This window comes from Scleropages formosus, chromosome 5 (assembly GCF_900964775.1).
Source record: "Scleropages formosus chromosome 5, fSclFor1.1, whole genome shotgun sequence".
Classification (NCBI taxonomy): domain Eukaryota; kingdom Metazoa; phylum Chordata; class Actinopteri; order Osteoglossiformes; family Osteoglossidae; genus Scleropages; species Scleropages formosus.
This window is the reverse complement of record NC_041810.1, coordinates 2124536-2151130: the sequence shown is the minus strand read 5'-3', so window position 1 is coordinate 2151130 and position 26595 is coordinate 2124536. Positions and strand designations below refer to the sequence as shown.

Sequence of the window (26595 nt, the reverse complement as noted above, 5' to 3'; positions counted from 1 at the left end):
AGAAACTGTAGCTGCATGCAAGGCATGAACATAACACGCTCAGCATGACTCCAAAGGTGCAACCAAGATATAGAGGAATTAGAAGATTAAGACTGCATTTTCGTGTTATCCACTACTGCTGTGCTCTCGTCCACGTGACCGCCAGAGAAGTCAGGTTATGTTGGCGGTACAACAAGAGTGGCCATCACAAAACAAAAGCGCACAACCGATGAAATCTAGAACACCTTTTTCAAACCCACTTCCTTCCCGCTGTCCAGATGGACACAGAATGGGCTGCAGCATTCCATTCTGGAGTTCAGGTTCAACACTTATCGGTACCTGTGAGAAGTTGAACGTCAGTATGCCAACATCAAAGCCAAGGAAGCCCTTTCTCGGTTCCGGGTGGAGGTGACTTCTCCTGTAGACATCTAAATGAATGGACTTATCTAAGGGACACTTCCCAGGCTCCACTATTTCTTGTTCCTAATTACATCAGCAGGCCATACTCATCCTAGCACCTCATCTCAGTTTAGGGTCACCTCCACCTCATAACTCCCTCCATCTGTGTCCTCAAACCAACATCCATCTTGACTTTCTACCTATCTACATTCCAAAACTCTTCCCTCCTTCAACCTCAATCTCATCCATTAAACATATGTTTGCTTCCATTGTTCCTTTGTTGTTCCTCTCGGTCTCCCCAATGAGTCCAGTCAGAGCTTGTCCTCCATTACTGCTTTCAGAAGGCTCATCTTTCCACTGGAGGATTATATTTCAGTATGTTATATCAGCTGCATGCATTGTTGTGCCTTACTCCCCCAGGCTGAAGCTGTGCCACCTTTGTACACTATGGTATGATGAGTTTGAACTATAAAGCTCAATCATGCACATTGAATGCATGGTTGGCCACATGCAGTTAAGCGCGCACGCACGCACACACATACACACACACCTGTGGAAGGCTACCACTCCCTCTGGAAATCACCACTGAGTTTGGATGTAAGGTGGGAGGAAAACATAAAAGAAAGGAGATCATTGACATGCTGCTGATTCTGAGCCAAGAGGTTAAGTGATGTACTTCGTTTACGAAAATGGGTGTTTACAAGTGAGATTCTGTAAGACTGTGCCGAAATATTGGTGTTAGTTGTAAAGTGCCACCTCTGCTTATGTATGCAGGATGCTCAAAGTGTTTATAAAAAAAAACCACACACTTCTGAAGAGTTTCCTTAATTTGTTGCAGTTATTAACCATAATTAGAAAGACAAACATAGCAGTTCATTTGCATCTGCAGTACCTCTTTCGCCCTCTTCTGCATGGACTGACGCAGCATCTTTCCCACATGTCCTGCACTGCTGGATATGTTGCGGAGCGTCGGGAGATGAAGCAAGAGTAGAACCTGTAGCTGGGTTTTAATTGATGACACAGCAATTGCGCTATTTAAACAGCGGAGCTGTGTGCTGCAGCCACAGGGTCAGAGACAAACAGGCAAGTAGTCTCCCATGGAGCCCAGCAGCTGCAGCTCCTGCATTACACGCGTTTCCTGTACGATACACGGTACGAAAAGAGCTGGCAGCCAAGCAGGGTTGTGTAGAATCTATGGAAAGAGCGCTCAAGTCTACCTTTTGGAAGGACCGCAAATTTGACAGCTTCTATCATAGATTCAGATGCGTAACTACTTGTTTAGGGCACATCGGTGCGTTCTGTTGCGTTGGAAGGAAGAGACGCTCTCGGCCCTCACATAATAACAGTTAAAGTGAAATTGGCTTAGGAAAATATGTACCATAGTATCCTACCTTCTATAGACAGACTATAAGCATATAAATATTAATTCAATTATTTAAATCACAGAAGGCAATTTTACACCATGAATACCCTTACACTAGCATAAATAAAGCCTTACCCTCCATATCACATAATGATCATTTATAATTAAGCCATATTTTTTGTCCAGGACCTGCTTATTTATGTTTTCCTTAAAAAAAAGAAAAAACCGTATTCAATCCCCTCCAAATGGGAATTTTCCTAACAGGCTCATGTCACAGAGCAAATAGCAGTTATGTGAGTGACAGGTGCAGTTTGGTATTGATAGTTATCTTATTCTTCTGAATGTGCAGCAAAGCGGTTCGCTTCGATGGTGCTCTCAGTTGTGGTCGGGGGGAAGCCGACCGACCTGAGCGGTCACCTGGCTGCTCTGCTCCCCTCCCACGGTTGCTCAGATCACAGGTCTGTCTAGCCCTTTGATGCGACTGACCTGACACATGTCGGGGGGGCTGGGCAGGCAGGTGTCCACTTGAGGGCCGTGTACAGGGGAGGGTGCAAAGTGACGTGTTGTTTTCAGGCCAAGCAAAACAGGCCGGGTCCTGTGGGTGTGAACCATTTGCATGTGTGCAGTTACTGTCTCTCTGTGTGTGTGTGTTGGATCGGGAAATGTGTGTCGGTGTGGGAGAGGGTTACCGAAGGACACAATGCTTTTATGTCAATTTGCTAAATCACATCAGCATGCACTTTGGCTAATGACAATTACAAACAGTTTCAATAAAACATTTAGCTGCGTGTTCATTCGGTGAATTATTAAATTATTAAGACAATCCAGAAGTTGTGTTACAAACCGTACCAACCATCAGTTTTAGGAAAATCTGTGGCTTTTAACGACTTTCTTTACTACCTGCGCTGCAGTGAGACACATGTATTAAAAAGGATCTACAGGTCTGCTTGTGTTCTGATGACATCCAGTAACATATGCTGCATTCATGATATTGCACACAACACAACATATTCAGTGATATGCTATGACACAGGATAGGTCGAGAGTTCCCTTCCTTCAGACAGACAGAGCTGTTGAATGATGAACTTATTCCACATCACACTGCAATGCAGTTTGGAACACAGTAAAACTGGAAGAAACAAATACTTACATAGTACATGTACAAAATATCAATAACACCATATTATATCACCGTATAATTAACTTTGTGCGCAAAGACTGACACTGACAGGCCTCAACCAGTTAAACACAGTCAATTAAATAGCCACATTTAAAATTAATACCAAATCTAAATAACTTCCCCGTTTCCATACATTTTGAAAAATAACGCCAACAAAGTCACTTCAGGTTTAGGTATATTTTTAATTGCAACCAGTCCCACCACCTGCTCACCTCACAGTTCAACACACAAAATGGCTGCCATCAAAGGTCAAGGGTCATCCTCAATTTAATCAAGTTAATTAAGTTAATCAAGCAGCTTTCAAAGCACAGCGCCCTCTGTTGGGCACCGAATGGAACTGACACTCACTGCTGGGGACGGAGCACTTGCTGCAATGAACTTTGAGTACCACCCTCTGCTGTATTACCCTGAACTGACGCAGTAAGAATTGCCCAGTTCCCTAAATGGCTGAATAATTCTAGGTAGCTTAACACTGTAACCTGCTTTGGAGAAAAGGGTCAGAAAAATGAATAAATGTAAATCAATGTCACACCAGGGCGGTAATGGAGACTTTTGCCAGTCATTTCTTGCATCTTTATCCCACAGTTAGCAAGCGATTTCGTCCCCACTGGGGGCATTTCGGTCGTGCTCTACTGGGCCGGCCGATGATCTCAGCGGTCTGACCGCATCCCCCTGCGGGAGCACCCGCCCAGCCTCCGACCCTCTCCCCGGCGCAAGTCGACGCTGCCTGTCACTTGGTACAGAAGGGAGGGCTGCGGCGCATCACGGCGTCCGCGTGGGCGTGATGGACGGCCAGTCGGAGACGTGCGGCACAATGCGTCATCCCTGCAGCGGTCCACGCCGCCCGGGCCCGGCTGCCGCGGGACGAGCCTTCCGATTGGCTGCGCGCTCTTCTGTGCAGCCGCTTCTCGCTGAGGTGTTGCGCACGTGTCAGCAGCCGATGGACACGCGTTCAGATTTATCGCATGCAATGCGCATATGGGAGCCAGAGGCAAACAGCATGGCTCTCGAAGAATAGTGTCCAGAGTGACTTCTCACACTATGGTCAACAATGTGGATTTGCGCAGGAATAGAAGGACTGTATAGTTTGCATCGATGCGAGTTGTAATTGAAAGGACATTATTCATGAAACAGATGGAGCTGCGCAACTGTTTATATCACAGCTCACCAGGTCCTCGTACAACCTATGAACACAGCTGAGACCTATTTGTAACTCGATTTGTTCATAATTTGAAAGTGCCGTTTACTGTGTCTCGGCCAGTAAAAGCTGGATAATACACAGATCCATTCACTTTTTAAGAAGTTAGAAACCTCAGAGGTATAATAATAAATAACAAATATGCTGTAAAACTTCCATCCATCCATTACCAAAACCCACCTGTCCAGTGTGGTTTGACAGTGTTTGCAACAGAGCGTGAGGCAGGACTCTACCGCCCCCCATGTGACATCAAAACACTGCAGGGGGACTCCTCTTTTTGTTTTTTATTAATTTCAAGCTACATTAAAATACTTTCAGCTTCGTCATCTACACAATAAATCAATAAACGCTTGATAAAACAAATTTCCCTCCATTTATCAACAAGTAAGCTTTTATAAATACATGAGATGTAGCTGTGGAAAATAAAAATCCTTCCGAAAACCCCATTCAGTGCTGAGTGTTGACCAATTCTTCCCATAAACCTTTGCAATGTTTCTCTTCTTGTTGCTGATGACTGAGTTCAGGAACACCAAACAGAAGCTGTAAACATGGTAAACCCTGTAGAAATGCGCGGAATGAAGGCAGCCCTTCAACTCTGTTCTGTTCATGTACTTTCAGAGTGTGTTTTGCTGCCAACTAATGGGGACAAGTGGAAGTGCAGGTCATTTTTGTCCAGAGACAAATTGTATATAAGAGCAGTGAAGGGACCGCAATTCATAACAGGTAAATAAACCAGTCAACCCTTTCACATCCTCAAAAATTTTTAACTTGAAAGTTCGTAACACAAGGCATTTGTAACATCTAAAATCACACACTTGCTGTTGATGGCCTTCTTCTCCAGTGCTTGGTATCAGTCCAGAGCCTATCCTAGAAGCACAGGCCTAGATAGGATACAACCTGGATAGGATGAAAGGTCACCACATGGTCGTCACAGACACACACAGATCAAACCTATGCCCATTTGTATAGTCTCTGAGTGTGTTTTGCTGCCTCAGCGAGGCAGCTGCACATCCTGCCACATCACCTAATTTAAAATGAACAGATTTAATTTTTAAGGTTTTTCTTTTGTGTGACTTTTTTTTGCTTGTTTCTTCAAAATATTTATTTTTTCATCTTTCTAGCAGATATTTCATTTGATGATTTTAAAGAAAACGATGCTACATGACTACAGCACTATTGATTGAGTGAGATTCTCAGACTAAGATTTTTCGAGGATTAAAACTTTCTTTTCAATGCTTAATTGACCTTCAGAAAAATCTTGATATTTGAAAGCTAAGAGCGATTAACTTTTCTACCAGTTAAATATATAATGTTTAAATCTTACTGATGCGCTGATGTGTGTAGCGATACCATCCCGCGTTTTACACTGCAGCAGTTAATATAAGATATAGATGCTTCACTGGGTCCTTTTCAACTTATTCCTTTCAAGCAGCTGCAACGTCTAGAAGAAGGATTATAGTAGACAGGCTGAAAAGATGTTCGGATCTTATCACGGCTAAGGTGTCAGCGCTTTGCTCAGATGCGAGCAGGAGACACCGAGGATGAGAAGCTGTTGCGTGGAGATCAGCTCTAGCGGTCTTAGAGGACAGATCGAATGGGTGCGGTCATTATGGGATTGACTCCTGTTATCGCCCCTTAATCTCTCTCTTTCTCTCACACGCGTACTCTGTGTGTTGCGTTCTAGCTCCACGTCTCCATGCATTTCATTCACGCTAGGACCAGCTATGTGTGAAGCGACTGGTTCCGTCAATGTGTTGTACCCCGGGCCCGTCCTTGGCAACGATGGTATCGGGTTTGTGTGCTACTTGAAGGGATCATACTTCTGGCCCTAGAGTTTTTCAAAGAAATATGGGTTGGTGGCTGACCAAGAATAAATTTCAGAGGTGGTGATTTTATCCTCCCCCAGCAGCAGGACAGCATCCTTCAACATGAACTTAGCAGCAGGCATGTCATGAAATTTATTTGTTCTTTGTTGGATGTCTTGTCCGGAATCTAGTTTACTTTTCCTTATACCAATCAGTCAGGATGGCTTACCACGGTGCTCCCGTAAAGACATTGACCTGTTCAGATGCGGTTCGACTAACTTCAGCGCACTGAAAAATGAGTCTGCCGTGATATCTAGCCAGGGAGGATTAGCAAAGTCTATAAGCTGCATCTGAATTGTGTTTGAAATTATTGTTGCAATTATAACATTGCAATGCTGTACTAGATCGCAAAAGCAAAGTGTGTGTGAGCTTTTGGGAAATGAGTGTACTAATCGGCCATGATCAGATTCTATTTCTGGATACTGTTTTGGTCCAGTTACAACCCAGCCAGGCTGGAGACATTTCTGCAGATACAGAACTGGTCCTGGTAAATGTATTTAGCGTAGTAACCCAGGGTGTGTGGGCGACAATAGCGGTAGCCGATTGCACTTTTCGTTTGATTAAAAAAGTAGTCAATCAAGGGGAACTCTTGACCATGGACTCTGAGATTCTGAGATTCTGCCGTTGCAGCAACAAGTGTTCTTCACTGCATCCTGTCCTCATTATCTGTCCCCAACAAGGCAAATTTCCTGAGCGGAAGCTCTCCACAAAGACCGTCTTCTCCTTAAGGTGCCGTCTTTCAAGCAAAGAGAGGATGTCTCTGCTTGGTTCCTTTTGGATACAACAGGCCCTCAACTAATGAACGGGGATCAGAAGTCTGCTCATAAGTCCATTCATTTGCAAATGTAGTCGCTAAGTCACAGTCAGTAAAAGCTCAACGTTATAGGCCTACCTCGATTTATGTGCTGGTTAGGCTCTGTAGAAACCCCTGATAAATCTCTAATGAATAAAAAAAATACGTTGTAGACTTTTATTTGAACAAAAGTACTAATGCTGAGATTAGAATGAAAAGTATTTTAAAATGAATGAAAATAAAAAATACTCACAAACATCAGATACAAACTGTAAACATTGTGGAAATGATTTAAATTAATCAGGTCTCGTGCTGCTATTCTGTTTGAGTGTTTTTACTGCCCACTAATGGCTGGATGCGGAAACGCTGCTCGCGTTCAGTTTGCAGCAAAGTTTTGAAAAGATGAAATACAATGCAAAAATATAAATGAACAGAAAAAATATTTGTATCCTCGAAAATTCATAACTATCATTCATAAGATGAGGATCTGGTGTATTAGGCTTGTACTAGTCAGGTTATCAAGGCAATCCCTGTATTCTTCTATGTGTTTAGTGATCACGCTCAGCCGGAGAGCTGTAAGACCTGTAGGAGTGTGTGACCTTCACCCACCTTTGCACGCCTTTGTGCATGCCTGTACTTGACAGTTTTTTTGCGTGTCTTTGCGAATGTGTGTATGTGTCAGAAATGATTGCTTCCATCTCCTTGCCATTGTGTCGGGTCTAATGAGAGGTTTTTTTTTTCCTGTCTGTCTTTCGCAGTTTGTCTGTGACATTCTGCTGGTTATTTCATCACGACTGGTTTTGTGTGAACCGGTAAACAGGGTGCTGTTTATATTATTTGTCATTCCTCCCCAGAGACAGGAAGGCACATAAATGAAAAATGATTTGAGTATGGTGCTCTGGCCTCCTCTCTATGTGGATCAGGCCCATAGTGCCCCTACATCCCCCAAACGTGGCCAAGTGGTTCCGCCTTCTGTCTTCCACTCGTAGGAACTAGGCTTGAATTCCACCCCCTTCCTTAGTATCCTTGATCATGGCATTTACTCAGTAAGAATTACCCAGCTTTATAAGTGAGTATAAAATTTTCAGTGGTCCAGTAAACAGACCTGCCATTTAAGTTGCTTTGAGGTGAACAGACAGGATTGACGGATTTGTTATGCGAGCGCCGTGGAGCAGCTGAAAAGTAAAAGATGCAGGGTCAACACTGTCACCCCCGCCACCTTGTGGAACGGGGCACTTCGACCCAAACACATTTCTGTAACTCACATGCATAGCTTTGTTTACTGTTTGACGCAGCAGGATAATGGAGTGTGGGAAAGGAAGGGACGGCAGCGGAACCCGGGGACTTGTTCTTACAACCTTTTGGACACAAGCCCTATGTTTATGTACAGGATGTGTCACTTATGTATTGGACTTCCTCTCCCTGCAGTAAAATGCAAAAGTCAGAGTTCAGACAGAGTTTTTTCCAACACTTTTCCTTTCACTATGACAGGGAGATGGGGGCATGGTGGCGCAGGGGTGCAGTGGGTTGTACCAGGTCCTGCTTTTTGATGGGTCTGGGGTTCGATGCGATGGACTGGCGTCCTGTCCTGGGTGTGTCCCCTCCAGCCTTTCGCCTTGCGTTGGCAGGTTAGGCTGCGGCTCCCCGTGACCCCCTATGGGGCAAGTGGTTTCAGATGGTGTGTGTGATGACAGGGATGAAGCAAAACACTTTGCGTTACAAATTGCAGTACGTTGCAAGAGACGCCGCACTCTAAACACCAACCAAGGATATTTACACATTCTGACTGTATAGGAGTTTTGGACTAAATAATTAGTTAATGGTACCATTTTCATATAGACAGTCATGATGGAGAAAGGAGGATTTTCCAGTAATGATAACAGCATGAAGAAATCATAATTGCAAGTAATAAAATAAAATACTTGGGAATTTGAGAACTGGCATCAGTTACTGATATTCATAGAATCGCCACCAAAACGGGTCAGTGAACAATGGAAAATATGATCGAGCTAAATATATCTGGTAAAACCCAACACAACTTTGGTGTTTCACATATAAAAAATATCATGGAATGGCACGTAACAGTTTATGTCGCAGTTACCGCAATATCTAACTTTGTAACTGTAAACTTTTTGCGGTGTGACTCGTATAACTGACCTCCGGCTGAGCGAACGTAAGCGGTGCTGGAGCGTGGCGCACGGGAGGGACAAACAGCGTGAACTGCAGGGGTGTCATTCATCTGGCAGGATGATCCCGTGAACAAACACTGAGAACCCGGTCCTGTTAAAAAGAGTACAAAAATATTCAGAATGTTTAACGTCATCATTTTGGAGCAATTCGCATCAAACTACACGTCATTTCCACGCCTAATCACACGGACTGTCACTTCGAAGTGCGTGGGATGCCAGCTGTGTGGCTGGTCTAGGTGCGCAGTACTCACAGGTCAAAAAGGGAACCAGCACTACGAATTAAACACCATTTATATAACGATGTCATTAGCAGGCGAAGGAAACGGACTCTGAATCATGGGTGGAGGGTGCAGGGGGTCTGGAGACGGTGATCGTATCCATCCTCCTCCTCTCAGATGGGGGCTGATGGTATAGCGGAGGGGGTTTCACCTGACTGACAGTGACACGGTGACACGGGGGCACCCTGTCCATCACCCCTGGCACATCCTGCGCGTCATCCCTCAAAGACATCGCTCTCGGCTGCTGTCCTGGCCCGGTACAAGATGCGTGTGGTGCTCTTGCCTAAGTCCCAGCGACACATCCCAGATTACATGTGGTGTACTGGTATAGTTTAGATACGCGGGCCAAGGTCTGGATGATGGCAGATCTGTAGCCGATGAGAATCGCCCCTGCGGACCTGTGACGTCTGGCCTGCCGAGCAACACGCCTGCATCTGGGGACGGGCGAAACCCCGCAGGCGTCCGCGACAACCGTTTAATCATTTATGGCGGGGCTTGTACTCGTTCGGTCTCTGGCTGCATGGGTCTCGCAGCAGTACTCACACACACACACGCGCGCACACACGCACGCACGCACTGCATTCGGAGGTATCATTAGTGCCCTTACCATGGTTGTACAGCGACACCGTTACGAGTGTTTTCTAATGCCATGGCACCGCTGTTCTTCTGAACTTGCTCCGGTTGTCACTTTCAACAGAGTGGTAGAGTGCTGAACGAAAGTGTCCCTTATCTTCGTGGAAACATGGCCTTCCCGCGCTGGGTCACGCAACGCGACACGCCAGCAGTCACTCAGCATGGGCTGTGCTGACAGCAGGGATCACGCAGAGGAAGGAGATAGACCGTACGCTCACGGCAGGGTTCTCACACACACACACACACACACACACACACACACACACGTACAGGGGAGAGACCGTATTCTCACAGCAGGGATCACTCATACACATAAATATGGGGGACTATGCACTCGCAGCAGGGATCGCGCACACACACGGACAAGAGAAGGACTGAACGCTCACAGTAGGGATCGCGCACAAATAAATATGAGGGACCGCACACTCACAGTATGGGTCACACACACAGACATAAGAGGGACCCCATACACACAGCAGGGGTCATGCAGACAGACATGAAGGACCATACACTCACAGTAGGGATTATATTCAGACTCATCAGGCAGTGATGGACCAGACACTGACATTAGGAGCTATACACATATACACACGAACAAGGGGGGTGCGGCAGCGCAGCGGGTTGGACGAGATCCTGCTCTCCGGTGGGCCTGGGGTTCGAGTCCCGCTTGGGGTGCCTTGCGACGGACTGGCGTCCCATCCTGGATGTGTCCTCTCCATCCTTTTGCCCTGTGTTGCCGGGTTGGGCTCCAGCTCCCCACGACCCCATATGGGACAAGTGGTTTCAGATGGTGTGTGTGTACGCATGAACACCAGAGGCCTTACACAACATCATCAGTTGCACATACACAGTGAGGGGACCAACTTTATGCTCACAGTACTGCTTGCACATGCATACACTGGGAAGGACTACGTACACACAGGACATCACACATGTGTTGTAGTCAAGAAATACCCAAGCACCGCATCGGTGTGACAAAAATAAATATGAATGGTTTTTCTTCTGCTTCCATCCAGTGATTGGAGTAGCTGCTGGAGGACTGTCGGTTAGACGTGGCACATCGTAGGTGAAGGAGGCCTCTCGGGGTATAGTGGTTAATGCCCTGGACCTACAACCAGAAGGTTGCCAGTAAAAGCCCCAGGAGGGATACTTGATATTCTCTTGACAGAGGTGCCTAAATGTGAACCGAATTAAAACTTCCAGCTGTGTTCAATTATAAGCTGCAGATGTCATGGGCAAACAGCAACTGCTAATCGACCAAATAATTTCTTGTAGGACATAATGGGAGGGGAGGGCTTAATGGAGGAGGAGGAGGAGGGGGGAAAGCAAGCGAGGATGAAAGGAGAGCGGAGCAGTAGCATGGGGAAAGAAGGACGCTGCGGAAGGGAGGCACGGAGGGGCAGAGGAAGCGCATGGGGAGCACCAGGAGATGGTAGACCGCGGCGCGGCGTCAATCGCAGCAGATCGCGCAGCAGGCGAGATGCATTCGTTAAGGATGGGGCGACAGTGACGTAGCAACGAGGCCGGGCTCATCGTGGGTCCAAACACGGGCCGACGTGTGTAGCGGTGCTCTTCTCTGGCTTTTGTGAACCGCGACAGATGGCGCTGGCTTTGGGGGGGATGCTGTTTTGAACCCGTTCGCAGCAAATGGCTGTTTTCGCCGGCCAGCGCCGAACAGAACCTGTCGAGAGGCCCGACTCTCCAATCTAATCGGCCCGTAATGAGATGAGCCTGTTTGCGCTCGCTTTCCACCGGTGCCTGAGTCTCAACAGGACTCTTGGGACTTGTTGTGAAATCTTCATTAGATTGATCCTAATCCATCCTACGCTCTGGCATTGTGAATTTTATTTATTTTTTTTCTATTCCTCATCGGTTTTATATCCTCCGTGGTACAAAGATCCCAATTTGAGCTACCCGCTCTGATGAGATGAGACGAGGGATGTAAATGGGATCAAAGGCTCTGTGATATGAAGTTTCTGCTCAAATCTGTTATTGTAGAGACTGAAGGCAGAAGTGGGATCATGGGACACGGCGGTAACACCAGGATGGGGAACCGGAGGTATTTGGAGAAGACGGAATCGACATATGGCAGCAGTTCACTGGCAGGATTGTGGGAACTGATGGTACCATGCCAGTCACAAGAGTGTGGGAAACCACATCAACTGGCAAGGAAGAAGATTACAGGATATAGCGGTAACTCACCAGGAAGGGTATTGCAGGGATTGCTGGTAACATATCATTTAGGGGAGTGTGGGAAACTATGAGAACCAGCCAGCAGGAGGATTATGGGAATGTGACTGTAACTCATCGGGAGGGGGGGTGTGGGGAAGTCACAGTAGCTGGAGCGATCTCCAACAAGTGGCGATCAGTTGAATGGTGAAGTAAAAAGGAAAACAAGAAGATCGAAGGTCGTGGAATTTGCACACGCGCGGGTTTATCGCGGTCGGGTTTGAAATGAAGCGGAATTGCAAGTGCCGCAGCTCAGGAGCACTTGTGAGCACAGCGGTCAGCCTAGTGCTGGTGGCTCCTAAGGCATCGCCATTTGTTTCATCCATATCCAAGAAACATCTTGTTCCAAAACCCTACCTGCAGCGAGCTTCGGTTTGTTGCTGTGGGACCACCGGAACACCTTGTTGGGATGCAGTGATTTAATGGAGCGTTTTGCTCGGTACTGTTCACAGGTAGGGTAGTGCTACATCTCTTAAGACCTTCTAGACCTTCTAGACGAGATGTTGGATGTCAGTGACGTGCTGTTTGGAAACACTGCTGGATTCCTGCAATGGTTTCCAAGGAGGGACAATGATGCCACGTGGAGACTTGGATAGTTTTTCTTCCCAAATCTTACTCTTCTCTGCAGAATCAAGAATAAAGTCCCGAAGGACCCCGGTCTTCATGCCTTCATATCTTCAGTCTTGCTTCTGAGGGCTCTGTCAGACTTTTAGGAATTTACCCCTTGTGAACCCAAACTTATGAAGCGTCTTGTAGAACAAGAACATACACTCACAGGATGCACACAAAGGAGATATGTATAAACTTATTAGGGGTCAAGTTAAGAGTAAAGTTGAAATTATTAGTCAAATTATTTTCCTACAACACTATGGAGAGGCGCATGGAGTCTGGGGTCTTTACGTTGTTGTTGTTTGAGGAATGAGACCCGGGAAATGGAAATAGAAACACTTTCTCTGAAAAGCGGGAAATGTGCTCAACAGCACCCCAGGGCATGCTGGGATGCAGTGATTTAATGGAGTGTTTTGCTTGTGCTGCAATTTACATGTAAATGTGGAACGAAGAGTGTGGCACAGAGGACAAAGGGTAACTCGAGAGCTGCTGTGCCCCCATTGCTTGCTTCTGGCTCCAGGGTGGGGGCGGGGAGGTGGGTTAATCAATAAACTGGGCCTTCCAGTACCCTGATTTCTAAAAAATATTTCTAATTCTCTGGTAAACTGTATCAGCACAGTACAGAAGTGACCCTTACTCTTGGGGGCAGCGGGTAGTGTAGTGCTCAAGATACGAAGGTTCCAATCCCACCCGCTGCTGTAGTAACCTTTACCAAGGTAGTTATTCTGATCTGATATGATAAAAATTACCCAGCTCTATAAATGGGTAAATCAGTGCAAGTAGTGTAACATTGTGGGATGAACATATGCTCACAGCCAGCCTGAATTTTTACTCAGTAGTTACTTGGCTCGCATCCTCTACGCCTTTCTCTCGACCTCCTTTTCCAGCCAGTTTGAACAGGTCAGTTTGCTTTATTGACATGACAAATACATTTGGTTACGAGAGTTCTGTATGTCAAAGCATAAATGGAACTAGAGTACATGAGTTGTCAGGAAGTAGCTCTGTTACTTGGTAATAGAATTAAGTTATAATTCTCACGGGGGGCGCGGTGGCGCAGTGGGTTGGACCGGGTCCTGCTCTCCAGTGGGTCTGGGGTTCGGGTCCTGCTTGGGGTGCCTTGCAATGGACTGGCGTCCCGTCCTGGGTGCGTCCCCTCCAGCCTTATGCCCTGAGTTGCCGGGTTAGGCTCCGGTTCCCCGCGACCCCATATGGGACAAGCGGTTCAGAAAATATGTGTGTGTATGTATATAATTCTCACTTTTACCTTTATTGCTGTGTCAGTACAAATACAAGTAAATGAAGAAAGAATGATGGGAAGAAAAATAAAATTACTATTACAGATCCTGCTAATTGTACCACAGTAAAAACTGAGTTCAACAGTCAATGGCCCACAAATTGATCAGAGGATCTCCTCCCTGACACCTACAGGACCTTATCAATCCCTACACCCCAACAAATGCACTGTGCTCCTAAACCTTTGGCTTCTTGGCGGTCCCACTCACAATGGGTCCAGAACCTGAACTCTACAGGTTCCCAGTTTTTGCTCCGATGCGGAGGAATGAGCTCCCTCCGTCCCTCAGAGCTGCTGAATCCTCTCCAACATGTAATAAGGCTCTCAAAACGAGCCTCTTTCAGACCCATTTTTCTCCTTGACCTGCTGACAGTCACGTAAATGAGTCCAACACCATCTGTCATCCTCACCGTTGTATTTTTCGTCAATTCTTTCTACAGCTACGTGTGAAGTGTTTGCTGGTAAAAACAAACTGTGCGTAATACAATCATGCATCTGTATCTGAAGCCCTTCGCCTGCTGTGAAACGTACTTTCGTTTACTCGCAACTTGTGCGTCGCTTTGGACAAAAGTGTCGGCTAAACGGATAAATGTAAATACCAAACGGGTACAGGCAAGGTACGACGGGATTTAAACTACTAAAGTTGATACTTTCCATCTCTCCTTCTCCACCTCTTCTCTCCATTCTTCTCTTCCTCTCTTATTGTCCATCTTAAAACTTGCTCTCCACCCTCACACCAATCATATTGTGCTTAAATGTGGGTATTGTGACAGGGGTCTAAATTAATGTCATCTCTTCCCTCTTCTCCTCTCCTTGTCTCTCCACCCCGCCGGCACCATCCTGGACTCCCGTGCCCCTCTCCTGCGCCACCGCTCCTGCAGCGGGGCATTCTCCGAAGTGGTCCTGGCCCAGGAGAAGGCCACAGGGCGGATGTTTGCTGTCAAGTGCATTCCGAAGAAGGCCCTGAAGGGCAAGGAAAGCAGCATAGAGAACGAGATCGCCGTGCTCCGCAAGTAAGTGCCCCGCCCAGGGCTGCGACTCACCATAGCAACCGGCGCAGCGGCGCCGTTTCCGCGCTCGAGGCGAGCTGTGCGTATCACCGTGACATTACTGTACCGTCTCTGTCGAAAGACAGACGCAGTATCGCCGTGCTACATTTTCACATTTCTGCCTGACTTTACATTGTGCAACTATCTATATGTATGTATATGTATATACGTACATGAATTTATATGTAAACATATATAAAGACTATATATATATGTATATATACTGTATATAGCGGGGGGCTGCAGGTTTGGCTTGTGCCCGCTGTGTGGTGGGTCTGGGGTTCGAGCCCTGCTCGGGGTACCTTGCGGCAGCCTGGCATCCCGTCCATGGTGTGTCCCCTCCCCCCTAGCCCTGGGCCTCCTCCTCCGCAATAGGCTCCGGCTCCCCGCGACCCCGGAATGCTATATACCCCCAGTCCTTGCTACATACATACATACACACTCACATATATATGTGTGTGTGTTTTTATTGACAATTCCAGTTTCGTGATGGTATTGCATGAAAATTCCAGTTTTATTACGTTATTATTGTGGCCGATTAAAAAAGTAAATGAGCTGAAATAAGCAATCCAACCGAACCAGATGCCAAAATGCTGCCAACCGTTCCCTCGTGACCTTTCGCCTCCTGGTCAGGGATGCGGGTTCGTATCTCTCGCTTCCATCTGGAGCAGCTTGCTCTCCGACCCCTTCTTAAGCCCTCGGGGGCCCCCGCTGATCCCCGCCCGCTGTGGGCAGCCCCTCGTCGGACCCCCGACCGTTCACGGGGTTAGATGATGCGTCTGGACTGTGTGCGGAGGGCTTTTCTGTCCACACAGCACACCACTGCACTGGCAAAAGGGCTGAATCGCTAAATCTCTGCGGAAATAAATCCTTTATTTATGGCTCCTGCCGCTGCTGTCGCAAGAGCTGCCCCGCAAACGGGAGGCGCGTGTCAAATTTAGCCCGCGTTTCCTCATTTCGCACGGCTTCGAAGCGGTCGAGAATCGCAGGAGACGATCCTCTGGTGTTCGCCGGAGCTACGGTCACCGCCGTTTGTGCCGCGTCCATCCATGCGAGACGGTGCAAGATGCGCATACGAACGCGTTGCACAGGCAGTGATTGAAAACGGTCACAGTATTGTTCCATGTGCACCGATTGCTTTCTTTCCTCATTTTCACACCCTTGGATTCCAGGTCAGACCTATAAAAAGACAGCAGCTTTTTCAGGCACCTAACCTTGACGTTCACCTATACGTTAGCTCCATGCAATGCAATAAATGCGACGGAAATAAACTCTTCGCAACCGCTGTCGACGTGTTCGTCTGCGTCTGATTCGAGGTGTCTCGCGCTTTCGCTCCCGTTCGTAATTCGACAAAATTCTTCTGTTGATGATCTGAAGGAAAAGGGCTGAAAATGAGCCGTAGGGGTTTAACTGAGAAGCCAGAGATTGCGGGTCGAGTTGCACGCGTTGCGAAAACAGTCCAAGTCCGCTGGGTTTGAGCTGGTGATGCGGCCTGGTGCTTTTTTCCTCGAGCAGCGCATCCGAAAAATCGGTGCGAAAGACTGCTCTGTCATTCCGCTGCCTCAGTCCACCCTGTCTTTGGTGACTTAGATCTACTTGGTTTCCTATGGGAACTTCTGACGTGGAAACAGGTAGAATGAAATCGCACAGAACGGTTGACAGCGCGCAATTATGCATCGCACCCGCATTCAGAATATCCGCTGCTAGTCCGCTCTACTTTACACTGCGAAACATTGCAGTTCAGCAGGTAGGTGGAACAAAAGTTTATTAAAAGCGTGAGGAAATTCACGTTGCTCTCTTAGAAAGGGAATCCTGCCGCCACATCAGGTGCTTCATCGCGAGCGCCCAACTCCCTGACCGCTAACCTTGACAAGTGTAACTTCTGACTGGCTGCAGCTTCTTGGATCGTTGTTAACCCGCGTAGTAAAAGTCACGTTCGCATCCCCCTCGATATTCGGCACCCCGAACTGGGTTGTGTCATTCGGGAACTGGAATTCATTTGGTCCGAGTTTCTTTCGGAGAGGAAGATGTTCGAACCGCCCGTTGACGTCTCTGGAATCCTCACCAGCGCTTTGATCTTTGCTGGTCCTGCGCAATCCCGTGCGCATATTGATCCATCTGCACGCTCCCTGGTGATGGGAATAACAGGTACGCGGTCTTGCGCACGGTTACTCATGCGCGCGCCGTGCAGCTTGGCGTTAACGCGACCTGATCCGAACCCGTCACGTCGGCGCTCGCAGTCACAGATGCCTAAATGTGACTCAGCTGGATTACCTGCTTCTATTAATCACATCCGCGATGGTGGGAGTAGGAGACACACTTGCAGTACCGAGTCTAATGGAGAACCAGCGTTCATCTGAAGGGATGGCTTAGGGACGTAGCGCTTTGACGGCACTGCAACGCTTGAATGAATCCATCAAATAACTCATAGACCTTGAATAATGTGCTTTTTTGGCAAAGGAAGACTTGCTTTGTTTTTATTCTTTTGTAGGCGAAGCTTGAGGACTCTCTCTCATGCTGCACAGCCATTGGATCTCATGCTGTGCAGTAATTAGCTCTTGCGTTAGGACTGACTGTTCGGCTGTACGGAGTTGTGCCGTTGTGCTGGAATTGGCTCACGTGCCAGTCGCGGATTGGTTTTAGCACAGACTGGCAGCTGGGTCCTGTCTGCTTGCTGATCAGGGATTGGCTACTGCAGTGCATAGGGTTGGTACCTCAACATTAATCTCATCATCCCCTTTACCCCGGCAAGAGCATCGCTGTACTCCACCTGTGGCTGCTTTTTGGTTTCAGTCCAAAATCAAAAGTTGGTTGGTTCTTGGTTTCAGGCTCGAAACTCCCTCTATCCCTCAGAGCTGCTGAATCCCTTCCAATGGCCAAGAAGGGTCTCAAAAAACATACATTTTGGTTCCATGTCTCCCCCTGCTCTTCTTACAGCTACGTAAGTTTGTATAAATTTGCATCACACCATCTGTCTCAATGTATTTTCTATTTGGCACATTTCTGTTGGCAGCTACTTGTGTGACGTGCGCCAGCAAAGACAGAGCTATTAGACAAACTGTGCTTTGATAACTGTGTGTGTATCTAAAGTTCGCTCTTTGAAATACATTTGTGTTTACTCTTCTTCGGAGTCAAGTGCGTGCTAAACGATTCGGTGTGTGTGTAAACCTTCATAGACAGTTCTAGACAGGTCCTTTAACTTCTGCTTTTTGACGTATGCCTGTATTGTATAGTTATGTTTCAACTGTGCTATTTACTCATGCGGGGGTGCGGGGGGTTTGACCGAGTCCTGCTCTCCAGTGGGTCTGGGGTTCGAGTCCCACCTGGGGTGCCTTGCGACAGACCGGCGTCCCATCCTGGGTGTGTTCCCTCCCCCTCCAGCCCTATGCCCTGTGCTGCCGGGTTAGGCTCCGGCTCCCCGCGACCCCGTATGGGACAAGCGGTTTCAGATCACGTGTGTGTGTGTGTATTTATTCATGTAAACATGTATTGTTACTCACGATGAATTTTCACAAAGAAAGAACAGGGTTTTCATAAGCGCTCACACGTGCGTAATCCACAAGATAAAAACCTGGCTGAAATTTTTACCACGAAGATCTGTCACATGTCACTGGCTGGACGTCAACTTCTGCGGTCTTACCCCGGGGACACCAGCCCCGCTTCTAATGAGCTCCCTCGTCCCTCATCCATCCTACGGTTTCCTAGCAACGTGGTGATTGGCAGCCTTTTATTGCTTAGTCAGTTGCGTCGAAATGCGAGCATCGATTGCAGACTTTTATACGAGGGGGCGGAGCTGGTCCTGAGAGACAGCTTGGGCTACTGTGTTGGCGCCGGGCGCTGGACGTCATCTGGAAAAGGGGGCGGGGACAGCTGCAGGTGTCCACCCCGGTGGGATGCTGTGTTTGTCGCGAGCAGAGGCGTGCGTGCGTCACTTTCCGTACCCTCGACCAAGCGAGCGGCACGGGCCTCCTTGCGTTTCGAGGTGCGATGCGTCATTGTTGGATGGGGGGGGTGGGGGATTAGCAAACTCGACGTCGCCGACAGAGCTTCGCAGCTTAACCTCGTCGCGAGACTGCCGAGATGACGGTGGTGTCACAAAGAGCCGCGACGACAGAATGGCAGCGCGGGAGGCCATGTCCCCCGCGGTGGGGCGGCTCTGCGGGGGTGAAGAGCGTGCGGCACCGGGCCGGCGCAGCGTTTTAGCAGAGCCCCACCGCTCCAGGAAGGGTGGCGGGTATTCCCGTGACAACCTCTCCGATCGGCGCCGGTCAACCTCTAGCAGCGAGGGCTTGTCACCCAGCAGGGGATTATGGGTAGTGACTCAGCTGTCTATTTGCACTGTTTCGGGTCCATTTCATCCCCATCCCCCCCCGCCCCATTCTCATCTTCACCTCCTGTAAACACCTCTCTCTTCCTCTCCATCTTTTCTCTCTCTACTCATCCCTCCTTTTCCACCTTGTTTCCTCATCACCTTCTTCTTCTCCTCATTTAGAATCCATCTTCATCCCCTCTCTTCCTTTTCTGTTACTCCTAACAACCGTTTCTTTCCCCTATTCTCCCCCACATGGCTTCCGTTCCTCTCTCTCCCCCGTCTACCTTTCCGCTGACCGACTCGCTCGTTCTTGCTACTGTGTCCTTTATTCCCTCCCTTTTAATTTGCACTCTGTTCTCATTGTCTCCTTTTCTCTTCCTCCTCCTTCTCCTCTTCGCTTTCTGCGCTACCTTCCACTTCGTTCTTCTCCCCCTTCCTCCGTCCCCTCTCGCCCGTTGTTGCCAGAGGTATGGAACACAGCAGCGTGGGGCACGTCGTGTTTCGGCCCCCTCCCACCGGGCAGCTGCCCACATGCTGCCGCTCGCACGGTCACGCATTGGTGGCTCGCCGTTTTCCGGCACATTCCGCGCCCCTACTGGAAGGCCTGCGCCCCGAAGGTACCGGGTGGGCAGACCGTGATCCCATCAGCCCCAGAGACAGCGTCCCTCACCCATCCCCAACATCGAATTTCACAAGGCATGAAAGGCAGCATCATCCGACCCAGAGAAAACAATTAAAGACTAAACGCTTGGGTTTACGGCCGTCACCTTATCGATCTTCTTCACTCGTGGTGGCGCCCGGCGGTGGGACGTTGACACCCACACGGGCCACCATCGCCCGCTAAAACTTGTACGCTAACAAGCAAGCGACGCTGCTGATGCTGCCGAAGGTTCCACACGATCGCTGACAAACAGCAGAGTCACGTGACCCCCCCCCCCGTGGTGACGCATCTCCTTCCAGCGCACACGCCACCTGTTGCTTATTGTCTGTTGCGCGCTGGCTGTTATCGCGGGCCTTCGTACTCATCGGCACACACGCATCGATTATTATCCGCCCCTCAAAAGGTACAAACGCATTCTTATGTGTACATAGACATTTACCATGAGCCGGTTGCCAGGGCGATGCATGACTGGGGCGTCGGCCATGGCAACCGCGGGGGAGGCGAGAGAGGTAGAAGCTGGAGTGCTGGTCTGCTATCCCAGATAACGTGGAGCGTTAACCATCTGGGAGGATTTTGACCCGTACTGCGAACGATGAGACAGTGGCACATGAAAAGCCTGGGAACACGTACACACACACACACACACACACACACACACAGAGTACATAACAAAAGAGCAAAAGAGACTCCTTCCCACACAGTCAAAGGCATGAAAGCCCGCATGCAGGCAGATAGACAAACACACACACAGATACAGAGCATGAATACTCGCATACACAATCGCGACCGTGCATGCTCTTACACACACATACTGTACACACACACACACACACACACACACACAAAAAAGACCTTCCTATACAGTTAATAATCACAGACACACACAGGGGTAAAAGAGCAGATTCTCACCCAAGGTTACAGGTGTGTTCCTTCACACACGCACATTTGCTTCCCTTTCTTTGTACGGATAAAACCCGTGCCTTTGAAAGCAAAAACCACAAGAAAGTTGATAACAAACCGCATTTTTAAATTTCTTTTAAGCCGAGTAAACAAAGAGGAACCTTTTGTAGAGCCATCCGCTGAATGCATAATTTTTGGGATTTATCATACTTAGTGATTTTTGCATTTATTTGTCTCACACTTTTCCCCAAAGCAACTTAATTTTCAGTGTGTCAGTTCAGGGTAAGCACCTTGGTCAGGGTGCCACAGCAGGACGGGATGGGACTCAATCCCATCTCCTTCGAGTGCAGGACGACAGCTCTAAGCGCTACACCACCTGCTGGCTTTATTAGGCTTTGCAGACACACTCAGTGACAAACAGAGGCTCACACACACTTACAGATGCTGGATTTCTGCATACACACACACACACACACAGAGTGAACGCAGAGGTATCCAAACGCACGGTCCCCGGTGCGGAGATCGCGGTTCCATGCACTCAACGCGCACGCTGTCGCACCGCCGGCAGGAGACGGTGTCGTACTCCGCGCCGGTGTAGGAGGCCCTGGGGGGCTTGGCACTCCTTCAGCTGCTCCTCTCTGCATGCACAGCGAGAACAGAAAGAGCCCCCTGGGGGCTCTATAAGGAGAGCGGCTCCCGTGTGGAGCCGCCGAAGCACGCGAAGTACGGCTCTGGCTTCTGCCGTAATCTGTTGTGTTGAAATATTCACATGTTAATAAGGGTAAGTCAGCTGCCCCACGGGCCTCTCTAACGCCCTGCTGCTTTCATACTGCAGAATTCCATTAAAGATGTGTCCATTCCCGTGCCCTTCGCAGGGCTGGATTGCCTGTCTCTCTCTGCTCCCATGCTGTGGATGTCACACCGGCGCGAGGAAGATAACCAGCTTACATTTGCATTCACATTTATTCGTTTGGCAGATGCTTTTCTCCAAAGTAGTCAACAAGAAACAGAGTAAACAAAAGTGCATTTCGCCAGCAGAGGAAGAGCTTCGTATGCAGACGCACGACTGCCAAAGCGCAGCCAGTTTGTTCAGTAGCGCTGTTTTCACCCGGTGCAGATTACACCGGTATCTGCATGTAGAACTGAGCCGCATAGGAAATACGAAGGTGATAGTGACAGATGGCGCGATGCACATTTACGGAGCGGTTAGAAGATCCGGAGACAAGTGGGTCTGAAAGAAAAGGCTGTCGAGACCCTTCTTGAATGTCGAAAGGGATTCAGCAGCTCTGAGGGCCACAAGCAGCTCATTCAAGTATTTCAGAGCCAAAATGCAGAAACTTCAGACTTTTGATTTTGGACCCCTTATGAGTGGGTTCACCAAGTGTCCAGAGCTTTAGGAGCACAGTGCTCTTGCCGGGCTGGAGGGAGTGATGAGGTCCTCTAGGTATCGTGTAGCAGATCATTTTGATGCTCTTACAGGTTGTGACCACAGTGCTGGACTGGCAGCTACAAGAAGCCAGTGGTGAGAGACAAGCAAGAGATACACATGACAATGCTTCGGCAGGTCAAACACCACTCGTACCGCGGTATTCTGGGTCAACCATAGAGGCTTGATGGCAGAGGCCGGATGACTGCACAGGAGAGAGTTGCAATAGTTCAGGAGGCACATCACCATGGCCTGGACCATGGTCTGGTCAACTGTGTTGTGAGACTTTGGAGGATCCTGGGGATGTGATACAGGGGTTTTTTGCACATCCCTTATGGCTTCAAAGTGCTGGGAGAAGCAGTGACTTCTCCACATTTTACAAAATGCACTCTTCCCACTATTAACCAGTGCTGCGAAGCCCATTGTGACAGTTTCAGTGCTGAGAAGAACTTCTCCCAGACAGGCGAGAGGTGCTGCCTAGTGGATGGAGGATGGAGCGGATGGACCATAATGACAGGCTGAGCTGCGCCGGTATGGTGTTGGTGTCGAGGATTCGGACACTCCCGTTGTACCCTTAGGAAAGAGTTACCTGTTTATCACACCTGAGTGTCCAGCTGTGCTCTAACCGCCTCGAGATAACGGTGTCACATGGTGCCCCATTCATCTGCAGTTAGCATTACGGGCTCTGCATTTGTATACCTGCAGCCGACCAGTTCATAGTTAACATAGTTAACATAGTAAACATGGTACATTTCATTTCCAAAACAGTGCATCTATTGAAGTGTCACCAGTTGCACTGATTTATATGTGGTCCCGCTGCTATTCATACTTCTATGCTCCTATTACTTAGATATACACATACACGCCTCCGTAAAGAATCATATTATTTCTATAGTGTTTCTTGGATTTTCTTCAAACATTGTTACTTCATAATTCACTGCTGTAGCAGTGGTCTGTATGGTGATTGTGTCTGCGTGAGCTTCATCCATGTCAAAGTCCTTTCCCATGGAAACGTACGTGGTGGATATAGTGTTGTGTTCATGACCTCCGAGCGAACCTGGAGTTCCCTTAGAAGAGCCTTGCGGTCGTGACTCTTGCCGGCGTGATTCTTTGAGGAACCCCGTAAATGAGAGCCCAGATGGTTCTCCGTGGGGGGACACCCCTCGTGCTGTGCTTGTTTCCAAGGACGCATCAATGAGAGACCCAGTGATGGAGAGCACTGTTGGCCTACCTTGTCTGGAGAAGGCTTTCTATGAGGAGCTTGGTGAGCGCAACCCCTGACGGCAGTCTGCTGCACTGGTTTGCTCCCCCCCGAGTTTGCTGTTGCTCCGATTTCAGCTATTCGGTCGGCAGGGGAGGCACACGGACCTGCATGGTGTTAACCAGAAGCGCATTACCATTCTCAGGCACCTCGTCGCATTGTCCTGGAAATCGCCTTCAGGAAGCCCATCATGGTGCCACTTGTGCAGTCAAAGTACCCGCAGAGCACCACTGGCTGAAACTGCTTGTCCCATACAGGGTCACAGCCTAACCTGGCAACACAGGGCGTAAGGCTGGAGGGGGAGGGGACACACCCAGGACAGGACGCCAGTCCATCACAAGGCACCGCAAGCAGGACTCGGTCCGACCCACCGTGCCACCGAGCCACCGAGCCACCGCACCACCGCGCTCCCACTCCTCCAACCTGCAGAGCACCAGCCGCCAAGAAACGCTGCATAAACACCATTCTGTGCACATCGCGCGCAGCTGTTGCGCAACGTCAGCCTGGGTCTGCAGGAGGCGGGGGGATCGATGGGCTGCAGCCAGGGAGGGTTTGCGTCCCGAAGCGCCAAGAATAGCCCATTTTGGGGAGCCGTTAAGTGGATCCGTTAATCTTTAGTCCCTTTTAACTTCACCGATAAACAAGACAACTTGGGAACAGCTTGAATGTTGAGAATAAACGTGTTTCCCGAAGCGAAAGGAATCGTCGGGAAAAGGACCGCTGCTTATTAACCTGTTACGTGGTGGTGTCAGTAAGTATCAGAAGGCAGCGTGCTCATACTTGGACCGAAGCAGTGGCCGTAACCCTGGGTATTCGAATCCCAGAGTGGGCGCAGCTTTTGTGAAAGGGACACATTATGTTAAAATGCAGCAATGTACCACAAGTCACTTTGGCTTAAAGCATGAAGCTGAGGGAACAAGCAAGGTGACAGCGCAGCTTTTAACCGCATTTTCTGTTTCTTCCCGCAGAATAAAGCACGAGAACATCGTGGCGCTGGAGGACATTTACGAGAGCCCCAACCACCTGTACCTGATCATGCAGCTGTGAGTGCTACCGCCCTCCGGCCCCGTCTACCCCGTCTTCCCGTCTCCATGGACACCCACGCGGAGCCACGCGCCGCCGCCTCGCACGCCCCGCTGTAAACCCGCTTCCCACGCCGCCTCTGTGTTTGTTATTAGTCCCTCTGTGCTGCTCCCCCTGACAGCTACCTGACAATAGCCCCCGCTGGAGCATGGATAATGAGGTTCGAGGATTGAGCGGAGCAGATCTTCCGTCGTGGAGTCACTTATACTCCATCAACACACACACACACGCTCACACGCACTCTCTGAGCCAAATGAGCCTGCAGCGAGAATTCTGACCCTAATCGTATCCTTACCCTCAACCCTAACCCTGATCTTAACAGCATTTGATTTTTTTTTTTTTTTTTCTGAATGGCTCTAATGGGAATTTTCAGCTCGGCGCTCGGGTGGAAACATCGGCTTTTTCGGAGCGATGGAGCCGTTTCCTGGACAAGTCAGGCGCACCTGCGATAGGTCTGCGGTGCTGAGTCCTGCCATCTGTTGCCCGGCGTGCTGTTGGTTAGCAACCCCCTGCTTGCTCCGTCCGACACCTCCCCGGGTGTACGGCGGAGAGGCATCGCTGGACTACTGAGAAACATAATATGCCGGATCATTTTACCTGAACGATTTCCAAGAATCCGCCGCATCCCGGAACCGGGAGGAAGCCACTCTGCTCCGATTATAGATATCGATGCAGATGGCCAAAGGGGATTCTGCCTTTCTGGGCACAATATAGCTAGGAGGTGGGACACACACACACCACACACACACACACACACACACACACTGTGAAACTGCGTGTCCCGAGCGGGGTCACGGCAAGCCGAAGCCTAACCCAACAACACAAGGCATAAGGCTGGAGGGGGAGGGGACACACCCAGGACGGGACGCCAGTCCATCACAAGGCACCCCAAGCGGGACCCGACCCCCGGCCCACCGGAGAGCAGGACCTAGCCGAGCCCACCGCTCCATCGCTCCCCCGCTCCCCCGTAGGAGCTGGTATCATTCATTAAATAATTCTCTTTCGTGCTTGATGACAACAATGATGACAAAGCCGCACGTGCAGAACTTTTGTCCGTAACTCCAGGTTGTCACACGCTCCATTGAAATGGCTCTTTTTTTAACCGCCTTCCGAGACGCTCCAGCAGTTTAATTTTCCTGGAGCTATCTCACCATATTAACTGCGCAGAAGATAAAGTGGTAGCGTGAGTCATTGGAAACCCGCGATGAGTCTGAAATCGTGGCCCCTTCTCGGTCTGCCTTTAAAAAAACTCAAGAGCTCCAAACTCACGACTCAGGTGGAATGAGAAAGTTATTACGGCTGAAAATGGCCTCTAACGTCGGTCTCTAACAACCTCTGCGTTGTTGACCCTTTGTTGCGTCGGCCAGTTGGTCATTCATCCGTTTTGAATAATAACGGCATCCCGGCTCTGTGACAGAGTGCGCTTGCCCACATGACGAACCCATCCTATGATTCTCGTATGTGGCTCTCAGTCTGGCCCCTGTCTGTCCACGTCCATTTCAAACATGCTCATGTCCACCCACATCTGTCTTAAACTCATGCAGCATAACCCCACAGACTTCTCAATGTGTCATCACTTCCCCTTTTATATCATCCTCAGAGATGGGTCAGGTACTCCGAGTGACCCCAGAAAGACCCCCTCATGCCTCCTCGTACCTTTCACAGCATCTCAGCCCCGAAAGCTGAGCAAACATCATCCTTGGACCCAACCCCTCACCGTCGTGTGCCCGGAAAGCATGCTGGTCATGCCGTTTCTACGGCAACACGAGAAGCGAAGGGGCGATGTAGAGTTGGGGATCTTGATATCAACACCGTGGCCCATTAGCTATTCAAATAATCCCCTCATAATTTGCCACACACAGTCATCCTCATATGCAACACGCACTGACTAGATGTT

General features: G+C 49.0%; 1 protein-coding gene across 1 annotated transcript in view; it reads left to right on the top strand.

The window, feature by feature from the left end:
• The window catches only part of camk1da (calcium/calmodulin-dependent protein kinase 1Da), an 85124-nt gene that overhangs the window by 27265 nt on the left and 31264 nt on the right, over positions 1-26595 (top strand). Inside the window, exons 2-3 of the mRNA XM_029251788.1 lie at positions 14888-15019; positions 24584-24658. Of these exons, the coding sequence (XP_029107621.1) occupies positions 14888-15019; positions 24584-24658 (207 nt within the window). The remainder of the gene's footprint in view (positions 1-14887; positions 15020-24583; positions 24659-26595) is intronic.